At 45.7% G+C, this 13,248-nt stretch overlaps 1 protein-coding gene across 3 annotated transcripts in view; it reads left to right on the top strand.

Annotated features, from left to right (window-relative positions):
* garnl3 (GTPase activating Rap/RanGAP domain like 3) overlaps positions 1-844 on the top strand; it is a 331,807-nt gene extending 330,963 nt beyond the window's left edge. For all 3 annotated transcript variants that reach the window (XM_065017302.1, XM_065017300.1, XM_065017301.1), the window contains one exon: positions 291-844. In XM_065017302.1, coding sequence (XP_064873374.1) covers positions 291-456 — 166 coding nt within the window. In that variant the 3' untranslated portion in view covers positions 457-844. The remainder of the gene's footprint in view (positions 1-290) is intronic.
* The last annotated feature ends 12,404 nt before the right edge of the window (positions 845-13,248 follow it).

Below are 13,248 nucleotides of genomic sequence, written 5' to 3'. Positions count from 1 at the left end.
TCTACCAAGAGACTACCAAAGAAGAATTCTGATTGGATATGTTTTTCTCTTGGATTATTAACCCTTCTTTTTCCAAAACAATAGGAATATCATTACAATTAAGACAAAAAAATATTAAATCAATGAAAACACAATTACAGATTATATTAATATAAAAGTATATACAGATTTGTATCTATCCTTAGGCTATCCTTATCTATCCTGGCTGTTCCCCAATGTTCAAATGATAGGAGTGTAAAACATTATGATGTAGTGATTCAAACTGATGGGCATGCTGTGTGTCCTATCAGAGTGGGCTCGGAGTCGGCCGACACGGACTCGGACATCCAACGGCACTGCTCGTCCAGCTCGGAGGCGGAGCCAGAGAAAGTGGTGCTTAGAGAGGAGAGCCCGCCATTGGCCAGCCCCTTCACCCTCCCCACCTCTTTCGAAGAAGACATCCTGGACCTAAAGTGAAGACAATCCCATCATGCACTTATTTTCTGCCCTCCTCCTCCTTTCCTCCTCATCCCCCTCTTCTCTGCTCCTCCTCATCCCTCTTCTCTCCTCCTCCTTTCCTCATCCCTCTTCTCTCCTCCTCCTTTCCTCCTCATCCCCCTCTTCTCTCCTCCTCCTTTCCTCCTCATCCCCCTCTTCTCTGCTCCTCCTTTCCTCCTCATCCCTCTTCTCTCCTCCTCCTTTCCTCCTCATCCCTCTTCTCTCCTCCTCCTTTCCTCCTCATCCCTCTTCTCTCCTCCTCCTTTCCTCCTCATCCCTCTTCTCTCCTCCTCCTTTTCTCCTCATCCCCCTCTTCTCTCCTCCTCCTTTCCTCCTCATCCCTCTTCTCTCCTCCTCCTTTCTCCTCATCCCCTCTTCTCTCCTCCTCCTTTCCTCCTCATCCCCCTCTTATCTGCTCCTCCTTTCCTCCTCATCCCTCTTCTCTCCTCCTCCTTTCCTCCTCATCCACCTCTTCTCTCCTCCTTTCCTCCTCACCCCCCTCTTCTCTGCTCCTCCTTTCCTCCTCATCCCTCTTCTCTCCTCCTCCTTTCCTCCTCATCCACCTCTTCTCTCCTCCTCCTTTCCTCCTCATCCCCCTCTTCTCTCCTCCTCCTTTCCTCCTCATCCCCCTCTTCTCTGCTCCTCCTTTCCTCCTCATCCACGTCTTCTCTCATCCTTTCGGTCATTTTATTTGTAGTTTGTTGATTTCTGTTTAGTTTTTATCTCTGTGGTCTGGGTCTTCATCCTCAAACGTGGTGTGTAGAAGAGGAATGCGTGTGTGTGTTGCACCGCAGCGAGTAACCCAAAGAAAACGAGGAGGTCATTTGAGGTGGTGTGGTTAGTTCAGAGTTCAGAGGTCATTATACGGCGAAACTGAATGTAAATCTACGCACAAGGCACGAGGCACGAAGAAAAATCTCTGTTGGAACCGACGACCTCGTGAAGTTCCTTTGGCTTACCATTTGTTGCATATTATATGATTATTTCCTATTCCACTTTCAACTGTAGTATAATATATGTATGTATACATCTATTTATACATTAAGATGCATACACACTGACAGACATGTATGCCTTTATAGATATATTATAATACACATTTTATTCACATATTTAGTAAATGTAAGATGTTTTATGCTCTCCATGTCTGTCAGTCTTGTTCTGTTTCCTTTCCAACTCACAGTATGCAGGTAGACAGGGCTGGACTGGAGGCAGAGTCTCCCACAAGTGCCAATTCGCCACACCCTACACCAAAACCACAACTCCCATCAGCCACCTCTCCTCTGATTGGCTGGTCTCTGACAGTAGCGGTCTTAGTCATGTATCCCTCTGTAGATACCATCTTACAGTGAGTCTGTGAGCTAGGTTCAATCATTATAGAGTCACACACACACACACCCCTCTAGGGTTTCTAAAAGCACCTGCATGCCATGCCTTTGCTACTACTGTCCTGTTTCTGACTATCCCTGAGAATCCCTCAGTCCAGGTACTCACAGAATGAAAACGCATATAGTATTTTATACACAGACTACAACCTTCCCTGACAGTAAGCTTACTGTGGCCTATAAGTGGCCCACCATTGTCATAGCCAGTGGCCAGTTAGCTCGTCGGCTTTCTAGTGGGTTCGGCTGCAGTGTCTGACACAATGGCACACACTGGCTGAATCAACATTGTTTCAACGTCATTTCAATGAAATAACATTGAACCAACATTGAATAGACGTTGAATTGACGTCTGTGCCCAGTGGACATGGTCTGTCTGGTGATTCTCTTGTTAGTCGGGTTGGAGAATTTATCAAGTAGCCAACTACGTCCTTTTAGGAGTGATGGCTTGAGGTAATGTAGTCGGTCATAGGTTGCGTCCAAACTTTTAACCAGGGCCCATAGAGCGCTGATCAAAAGTAGGTCATTATATAGGGAATAGGGTGGCTTTTAGGACATAGACATAGTGGATGAGAGTCCATTTAGATGGTAGATTGGTTAGGGTTAGATGGTAGATGGGTTAGGTGATAGGAGGGTTAGGGTTAGATGGTAGGAGGGTTAGATGGTACGAGGGTTAGATGATAGATGGGTTAGGTGGTAGGAGGGTTAGATGGTAGATGGGTTGGGGTTAGATGATATGAGGGTTAGATGATAGATGGGTTAGGTGGTAGGAGGGTTAGGGTTAGATGGGTTAGGGTTAGATGGTATGAGGGTTAGATGATAGATGGGTTAGGTGGTAGGAGGGTTAGGGTTAGATGGGTTAGGGTTAGATGGTATGAGGGTTAGATGATAGATGGGTTAGGTGGTAGGAGGGTTAGGGTTAGATGGTAGGAGGGTTAGATGGTAGATGGGTTAGGTGGTAGGAGGGTTAGGGTTAGATGGGTTAGGGTTAGATGGTATGAGGGTTAGGGTTAGATGAGAGATGGGTTTGGGTTAGATGGTAGGAGGGTTAGATGGTAGATGGGTTAGATGGTAGGAGGGTTAGGGTTAGATGGTAGATGGGTTATGGTTAGATGGTAGATGAGTTAGATGGTAGGAGGGTTAGATGGTAGATGGGTTATGGTTAGATGGTAGGAGGGTTAGATGGTAGATGGGTTATGGTTAGATGGTAGGAGGGTTAGATGGTAGATGGGTTAGATGGTAGGAGGGTTAGGGTTAGATGAGAGATGGGTTTTGGTTAGATGGTAGGAGGGTTAGATGGTAGATAGGTTAGATGGTAGGAGGGTTAGGGTTAGATGGTAGATGGGTTATGGTTAGATGGTAGATGGGTTAGATGGTTAGATGGTAGATGGGTTATGGTTAGATGGTAGGAGGGTTAGATGGTAGGAGGGTTAGATGGTAGATGGGTTATGGTTAGATGGTAGGAGGGTTAGATGGTAGATGGGTTAGATGGTAAATGGTAGGTACTGTAGCCTAACCCAGAGTCCCTATAGGAACTATTTGGAAGACGGAATTTCCTCTCCTCTCCAACTCTTCACTAGGAGCAAGGCATAACTCCCCAAGTGCAATGGGACATTACTGAACACAGGAGTTGTGATGCGTGTAAAAAGAGAGTGGACTGAAACAGCACAGAGGAAGCCATATCACACCTCTGATAAGATAGATAAGTAACCAATCCCAATGAGTAGAGTGATATCAGCACGCGGGTCGGGTCAAACATGACTCAATACCGGGGCATCATGGTAAATGTAGTGTTTCATCAGTATGTACTGGACATGAGTTGGGCTCACGCCTGCAACTTCAAAATCAGTGTCATCCTTAGCCCAAGTGGGAATTTCCTACTTGGCTAATGGTTAGGACTTTGGTATCTCCCGTGGGAGACCAGGGTTCAGACCTTGACGTACAGCATGATATTGTGTTCTCAGTGTCTTAAGCTGCATCATGCAGAGAGGAATATTAGGGAGAGGCTCTGTTGTTACTACTATACAGATCACGGTGATGTTGCTGCCAAACCTACATACAGTACATGTCCGGAGAGGAATACTAGGGAGAGTTCTTGGCTTAAGCATCTGTTTGGCTATGTGAGTGCCCATGTGTGGTCGGCTTGTGACATGGCACCCCTCTTCTGATCTAGCATGAGCCCCTTCTCTCTATCACACCCTTTTCTTCTGTTTCTCTCTGTACTTGCCTGTTTCAATATGGTCTCTTTCAATACTATTACGCAAAACCAGAGGGAAACCATAGGGAGACTCTTTTTACAATGGAATTTGACTTGTTATTTATTACCCTGGTTCTTAACATGAGTGTAGGTGAATGGGAGTGGGATGTCTGGTGGTTTGAAGGTTTGTAATACGGCTTCTATCACTTTGATCATTCTCCCTGTCACTCTCTCCTTTGTTTCCGTCGTCCCTGTTAAGTTCACACCGCCCCTACTCCTTGATGTTTTTGCAGTGGTTTTTGTATCTAAATCAATATTTAGTGTTTAGACTGTTGCTCAACCTCTCTGTGATATCAAAACGAAAGAAAAAAATAATAAAAATAACACCAAGTGTCTTAAAAATATTGTATCGCCATCGTTTTTAATGCCAAGTACTACTTGTAAATGTTTGTGTTTCAAATGTGGCCTCAAATGAAACTTTATTCTAAAATGATGATTATTATTATTTTTTGAACAATTATTTCAGTTATTTGAACAAGTGCTGTAGACCACTGCTGTGAAAGTAGTAAATTCTGTTCATTGATATGTAATAAATATTTATGAAATTTGAACACATTTTGTTTGTAATCTTCCTCATTATAGATTAGTTATTGGTGTTGTGATGTCAGAAATTGCTGGAAGCTTTATCTGTACCACCAACTGTAAGGATCTACCTGCTAAACTACATTTCCCATGATTCCCCAACTGTCACACATGGAAACACCGCTCTTCCCACCTGGAAGGTGGCGGCACAAACTGAGAGACAAATTAGGGCCATATTAGTAGGTCAAGTTAGCACAAGCCTCGTGTCAGCACATCTGGTGTCTGCTCCAGTCCCTGCTGGAGCCTGTTTGTCGTGTGTGTGTGTGTGTGTGTGTGTGCGCACACGCGCAGCTGATCAGAATTCATCTCTCACCTCTCTCTGAGCAGAGTCATCAATCTCCCTGTAACAGCAGCACCCCCCGTGGAACACACACATATGGTCACATACGCACACACACTCTCAACCTCACTTCATTCCTCCTGTGACACAAATGGGCAAAGTTTTTCTACTGCGCTCTCCATCTCTCCCAATACCTCTGACTCCTTCTCTCTTGAAAACCATGGGGAAAGCAGGCGATGGGGCCAATGTGGCACTCTGCAGAGCTCTTTCCCAATGCTTTTGAATGCACCACTAACTGATACAATTAGGGGTGTATTCATTACGCCGATTCTGTTGTAAAACATTTACTCTGTTGCAAAACGTTGCAATGAAAACAAGACCTTCTATTGGACACATTCAGGTAGGCCTACTTTCTTCAACTTAACATTACCAATGTCTTCTCCTAATCCTTTAAACGTATTGAACTATTTCCAAACTATGTTACCCAGTGTTAATGTAACAATATAGACAGCTGACTCTTCTTTCTTGGCCTGTGTCCAGTTGTGCCCCAACTGAAATGTAAAAGCTTCAGTGACAGATATAGGGAAGATAATCAAGGAGGTGATGGAGTCCAGGTGAGTGTCATGAGGCGCAGGTGCGCGAAACGATGGTGACAGGTGTGTGGAATAATCAGCAGCCTGATGACCTAGAGGCCGGAGAGGGAGTATACAGTGAGGGGGGAAAGTATTTGATCCCCTGCTGATTTTGTACTTTTTCCCACTGACAAAGAAATGATCAGTCTATAATTTTAATGGTAGGTTTATTTGAACAGTGAGAGACAGAATAACAACAAAAAATCCAGAAAAACGCATTTCAAAAATGTTATAAATTGATTTGCATTTTAATGAGGGAAATAAGTATTTGACCCCCTCTCAATCAGAAAGATTTCTGGCTCCCAGGTGTCTTTTATACAGGTAACGAGCTGAGATTAGGAGCACACTCTTAAAGGGAGTGCTCCTAATCTCAGTTTGTTACTTATATAAAAGACACCTGTCCACAGAAGCAATCAATCAATCAGATTCCAAACTCTCCACCATGGTCAAGACCAAAGAGCTCTCCAAGGATGTCAGAGACAAGATTGTAGACCTACACAAGGCTGGAATGGGCTACAAGACCATCGCCAAGCCACTTGGTGAGAAGGTGACAACAGTTGGTGCGATTATTCACAAATGGAAGAAACACAAAAGAACTGACAATCTCCCTCGGCCTGGGGCTCCATGCAAGATCTCACCTCGTGGAGTTGCAATGATCATGAGAACGGTGAGGAATCAGCCCAGAACTACACGGGAGGTTCTTGTGAATGATCTCAAGGCAGCTGGGACCATAGTCACCAAGAAAATAATTGGTAACACACTACGCCGTGAAGGACTGAAATCCTGCAGCGCCCGCAAGGTCCCCCTGCTCAAGAAAGCACATATACATGCCCGTCTGAAGTTTACCAATGAACATCTGAATGATTCAGAGGACAACTGGGTGAAGTGTTGTGGTCAGTTGAGACCAAAATGGAGCTATTTGGCATCAACTCAACTCGCCGTGTTTGGAGGAGGAGAATTGCTGCCTATGACCCCGAGAGGGAGGAGAATGATTTGTAAAGAGGAAGGAGAGAAAGAAGAAGAGGGAAATGAAAGAGAGGATGAGTGGGGAGAATAAAGGAAGGAGAGAGAGAGAGAGGGGGGGGGGGGTACTCTCCAATCAGGCTGTCTGAGTCCCACTGTGAGGAACAGAATGTCTGGGTTCCTTATTAAACATTTTGTGTCACTGGCCAACACACAATACCTCATGTCAGAGTAGAATTATGTTTTTATAAATGTTAACAAAAATGAAAAGCTGAAATGTATTGAGTCAATAAGTATTCAACCCCTTTTTTATGGCAAGACTAAAAAATGTTTTTGAACAAATCACATAAGTTGCATGGACTCACTCTGTGTGCAATAATAGTGTTTAACATATTTTTGAATGACTACCCCACACATAAAATTATCTGTAAGGTCTCTCAGTCTCTCAGTGAATTTCAAACACAGATTCAACCACAAAGACCAGGGAGTTTTTCCAATGCCTCTCAAAGAAGGGCACCTATTGGTAGATGGGTAATTAAAAGCAGACATGGAGTATATATTTTAGCATGGTGAAATTATTAATGATCAAATCAAATCAAATGTATTTATATAGCCCTTCGTACATCAGCTGATATCTCAAAGTGCTGTACAGAAACCCAGCCTAAAACCCCAAACAGCAAGCAATGCAGGTGTAGAAGCACGGTGGCTAGGAAAAACTCCCTAGAAAGGCCTAAACCTAGGAAGAAACCTAGAGAGGAACCAGGCTATGTGGGGTGGCCAGTCCTCTTCTGGCTGTGCCGGGTGGAGATTATAACAGAACATGGCCAAGATGTTCAAATGTTCATAAATGACCAGCATGGTCGTATAATAATAAGGCAGAACAGTTGAAACTGGAGTAGCAGCACGGTCAGGTGGACTGGGGACAGCAAGGAGTCATCATGTCAGGTAGTCCTGGGGCATGGTCCTAGGGCTCAGGTCCTCCTAGAGAGAGAAAGAAAGAGAGAATTAGAGAGAGCATATGTGGGGTGGCCAGTCCTCTTCTGGCTGTGCTGGGTGGAGATTATAACAGAACATGGCCAAGATGTTAAAATGTTCATAAATGACCAGCATGGTCGAATAATAATAAGGCAGAACAGTTGAAACTGGAGCAGCAGCACGTCCTGGGGCATGGTCCTAGGGCTCAGGTCAGTTGAAACTGGAGCAGCAGCACGGCCAGGTGGACTGGGGACAGCAAGGAGTCATCATGTCAGGTAGTCCTGGGGCATGGTCCTAGGGCTCAGGTCCTCCGAGAGAGAGAAAGAAAGAGAGAAATAGAGAATTAGAGAATGCACACTTAGATTCACACCGGACACCGAATAGGACAGGAGAAGTACTCCAGATATAACAAACTGACCCTAGCCCCCCGACACATAAACTACTGCAGCATAAATACTGGAGGCTGAGACAGGAGGGGTCAGGAGACACTGTGGCCCCATCCGAGGACACCCCCGGACAGGGCCAAACAGGAAGGATATAACCCCACCCACTTTGCCAAAGCACAGCCCCCACACCACTAGAGGGACATCTTCAACCACCAACTTACCATCCTGAGACAAGGCTGAGTATAGCCCACAAAGATCTCCGCCATGGCACAACCCAGGGGGGGGCGCCAACCCAGACAGGATGACCACATCAGTGAATCAACCCACTCAGGTGACGCACCCTTTCCAGGGACGGCATGAGAGAGCCCCAGTAAGCCAGTGACTCAGCCCCTGTAATAGGGTTAGAGGCAGAGAATCCCAGTGGAAAGAGGGGAACCGGCCAGGCAGAGACAGCAAGGGCAGTTCGTTGCTCCAGAGCCTTTCCGTTCACCTTCCCACTCCTGGGCCAGACTACACTCAATCATATGACCCACTGAAGAGATGAGTCTTCAGTAAAGACTTAAAGGTTGAGACCGAGTTTGCGTCTCTGACATGGGTAGGCAGACCGTTCCATAAAAATGGAGCTCTATAGGAGAAAGCCCTGCCTCCAGCTGTTTGCTTAGAAATTCTAGGGACAATTAGGAGGCCTGCGTCTTGTGACCGTAGCATACGTGTAGGTATGTACGGCAGGACCAAATCAGAGAGATAGGTAGGAGCAAGCCCATGTAATGTTTTGTAGGTTAGCAGTAAAACCTTGAAATCAGCCCTTGCTTTGACAGGAAGCCAGTGTAGAGAGGCTAGCACTGGAGTAATATGATCAATTTTTTTGGTTCTAGTCACACTTTAGATGGTGTTTAGATGGTGTATCAAAACACCCAGTCAATACAAAGATACATGTGCCCTTCCTAACTCAGTTGCCGGAAAGGAAGGAAACCATTCAGGGAGACCAAACTTAATAAAATGGGTTATAAAAGTTCATATTATCAAAAGGAAAAAATATTTGCGCTAGCATTCCTCCTGTGAAGTAGGCGCACATGACCCACACACAAACAAGTTAGAACGAAGTGTGGATGTAAAAAAGCCATGCCTGTGCATATGACTTTCCCCACAGTCCCATTAGTGTGATTTCTACCCTTCTTAGCTATCTACCACAGCCTCCTGGTTTCCACCAAGCAGCGTGTCTGAATGCACATCTGGACTCTACCCCCTCCCAGGTCCCAGTGGTTTGGTAGTCGGTAGAAGAAGACACGTTTTGGCTGGTGACTCAGTTGACTGTGTTTAGTAGGAAGATTGTGGTCTAAGAAAATTCATTGAGTTCAACTACTATTCCACAAGATGACTTATTCTATGTGTGTCTGTGTTAATGTGTGGTGGTGACCAAGAACCAATAGAACTGTGGAGATGGACACATCTGCCTTGTTCTTCTGGACAGTCTGTAGTGAATCAGAATCTTTTCAAGACATGTAACTCTCAAAATACAGAAATCATTCCCGTTTGATGCATTTTGCAACAGATAATGCAAAACGTAGCATCATATGATGCAAAATGCATCACACAAGGATGATTTATGTATTTTGAAAGTCACATATCTTGGAAACTTGATTGCTGACAAGCAAGACATTTTGGGACTATGTCAACAATTGACTGAAACAAATACCAAAACATAGTTTTTGGGTGGAGATTTCCTTTAATTTCTCAATTTACGGCTGGCTACCTGAGCTCACATTTATGGCTGGCTACCTGAGCTCACATTTATGGCTGGCTACCTGAGCTCACATTTACGGCTGGCTACCTGAGCTCACATTTATGGCTGGCTACCTGAGCTCACATTTACGGCTGGCTACCTGAGCTCACATTTACGGCTGGCTACCTGAGCTCACATTTACGGCTGGCTACCTGAGCTCACATTTACGGCTGGCTACCTGAGCTCACATTTACGGCTGGCTACCTGAGCTCACATTTACGGCTGGCTACCTGAGTTCACATTTACGTCTGGCTACCTGAGCTCACATTTACGGCTGGCTACCTGAGCTCACATTTACGGCTGGCTACCTGAGCTCACATTTATGGCTGGCTACCTGAGCTCACATTTACGGCTGGCTACCTGAGCTCACATTTACGGCTGGCTACCTGAGCTCACATTTACGGCTGGCTACCTGAGCTCACATTTATGGCTGGCTACCTGAGCTCACATTTACGGCTGGCTACCTGAGCTCACATTTATGGGATTGTAGGAGGTGATTAATAAGCTGTTATTTGACAGGCAATATTTTAATGTTATGTAAGAATGAAGGTCTACAGTAGCCTCAACAGCAGTCTCTGGGGTAACACCGTGGTGTAGCCGGAGGACAGCTATTTTCCATCCTCACTGTACATTGACTTCAATACAAAACCTTGGAGGCTCATGGTTCTCACACCCTTCCATAGACTTACACAGTAATTATGACTACTTCCGGAGGACGTCCTACAACCTCACAGCTCTTGCAGCATGAACTGACATGTTGTCCACCCAATTAAAGTAACAGAGAATGAACCTAGTACTGAAAGCATTATGCTACAGTTAGCTAGAAAATGTGGTGAGTAGTCGACTCAAAGAGAGAGAAAGACAATAGTTGAACAGTTTTGAACAAATTCATTTCTTCCCCATCAACCTACCACTATCCATAAACTCACCTATCAGTCTCACAACACTAACTTTGCTCTCCTCAACACTGGATCAATGAACAAAGCTCCCTTTTTGTATGAACTAATATCTGACGACAAGACTTCCTTCACCTAACTGAAACTTGGCAACAACCTGGTGATTTATTTTCTCTTAACCAAGCTACTCCCGCTGGCTATCCTTGTGTACCGTCCTCCTGAACTTAATGCATCATTCCTGTCTGAACTACTCACCTTTGCTGTCCCATTCTCCCACCGCTTAATGTTGCTTGGCGATATGAATATTCACACAGACTCATCAAACAAGCCTTTCCTCTGATTTCATTGCTGTTCTGGACAGTTTCAATATTGCCCAACATGTATATTTTCCCACTCACATCAAGGGACACATACTTCATTTTGTCTGCTCTGTTGCCCTCAATCTAACTCATATCTCCCCCTCCCTATTGCAACTGTCTGACCACAATAACTTTAGTATCTATCTTCCCTAATACACCACAACACTGACAAACACCTCCTTTCCTTCTGCAACATCAAAGCTGTTGACCCCCTCCAACTCTCTGATGCCATCTGTTCTGCCCTGCCTCTTGACCACACCCTCAACCCCCCTGATGAACTAGCTTCCCAATTCAATATCTGTTTCGCACCACTCTCTGGTCCCCCTCCATGTCACGCCCTGACCGTAGATTGCTTTGTATGTTTCTATTTTTTGTTTGGTCAGGGTGTGATGTGGGTGGGTATTCTATGTTGTATGTCAGTCAGGAGCTGCCAGAGCCGCACGTCAGTCAGGAGCTGCCAGAGCCGCACGTCAGTCAGGAGCTGCCAGAGCCGTCCGTCAGTCAGGAGCTGCCAGAGCCGCCCGTCAGTCAGGAGCTGCCAGAGCCGCCCGTCAGTCAGGAGCTGCCAGAGCCGCCCGTCAGTCAGGAGCTGCCAGAGCCGCCCGTCAGTCAGGAGCTGCCAGAGCCGGCCGTCAGTCAGGAGCTGCCATAGTCGCCCTTCACTCCGGCGCTGCCAGAGTCGCCCTTCACTCCGGCGCTGCCGGAGTCTCCCGCCTGTCCGGTGCTGCCGGACTCTCCCATCTATTCGGGGCCCGCTGCAAGGGTCCCCAGTCCGAGGTCGGCGGCGAGGGTCGCCGCTCCAAAGGCGCCACTTAAGTGGGCCAAGACTATGATGGAGTGGGGTCCATGTCCCGCGCCAGAGCCGCCACAGCGGACAGATGCCCACCCAGACCCTCCCTTATGGGTTTAGGTTTTGCGGCCGGAGTCCGCACCTTGGGGGGGGGGGGGGGGGGGTACTGTCACGCCCTGACCCTAGATTGCTTTGTATGTTTCTATTTTTTGTTTGGTCCGTGTGTGATGTGGGTGGGTATTCTATGTTGTATGTCTAGTGTTGTGTTTCTATGTTTAGGCCTGGTATGGTTCCCAATCAGAGGCAGCTGGTTATCGTTGTCTCTGATTGAGAACCATACAGTGTATACACTGCACTCATTGATAGAAGTAGTTAGCAAACCAGGACAAAGACCCCTCAGAGACACTAATACTTAGTTTGGAGTGTAACGGCTGTCGTGGGTTGAAGAAGGTGAAGAGGACCAAGGTGCAGCGTGGTACGTGTTCATGGTAAATTTAATAAAGAACCTGAACACAAGAACAAAAAAACAACAACGCGGAACAAACTAAACAGTTCTGTCTGGTGCAGACACACAAAGACAGAAAACAACTACCCACACCCATAGTGGGAAAACTGGCTGCCTAAGTATGGTTCTCAATCAGAGACAACGATTGGGAACCATACCAGGCCAAACACATAGAAATACAAACATAGAACAAAACATAGAATGCCCACCCCAACTCACGCCCTGACCAACCTAAAATGGAGACATAAAAAAGGGAACTAAGGTCAGGACGTGACAATAGTTTGTTAACAAGACATTTGTGGAGTGGTTGAAAAACAAGTTTTAGTGATTCCAACTTAAGTGTATGTAAACTTCTGACTTCAACTGTATCTACCTCAATTACCTTGTACCCCTACACATCGACTCGGTACTGATACCCCTTGAATATAGTCAAGTTATCATTACTTATTGTTTATCTATTATTACCTTTATTATTAAGTGTTTTACTTTCTATTATTTCTCTATTTTTATTATCTCTGCATTGTTGGGAAGGGCCCCTGAGTAAACATTTCACTGCTAGTCCACACCTGTTGTTTAGGAAGCATGTGATCAATGCAATTTGATTTATTACTATGACTTTTGTCTGTGACTGCGTCTGTCTGTGTGTGTGCGTGTGCGCGTGCGTGTGTGTGTGGCTGCGAGACTGCGTCTTCGGTTGGGCTGTTAGTGGGATGGTGGTCTTGTGGTCTGTTGTTGCATGAGATCTCACTACATACCAGCTCCCTGAGATCATCACTGTGAGGAGATGACAGGCATAAAGACTGTAGCAGAGAGGAGGTTATACCTTATCCACATGCCCCCCCCCCACACACACACAACTTTTCTCTTGTTTCTTTCTCTCTCTCTCTCCCCTCCTCCCTCTGTTTCTTTAACTACACCCTAGCATAACCAGGAAGTCCCTCCCCCTTCCACAAATTCTCTTCTGAGGAAACGAAACTGATC

The sequence above is a fragment of the Oncorhynchus nerka genome, linkage group LG4, assembly GCF_034236695.1.
Source record: "Oncorhynchus nerka isolate Pitt River linkage group LG4, Oner_Uvic_2.0, whole genome shotgun sequence".
Taxonomy (NCBI): domain Eukaryota; kingdom Metazoa; phylum Chordata; class Actinopteri; order Salmoniformes; family Salmonidae; genus Oncorhynchus; species Oncorhynchus nerka.
The sequence above is the reverse complement of the archived record's forward strand: the minus strand, read 5'-3'. Positions and strand labels throughout refer to the sequence as shown.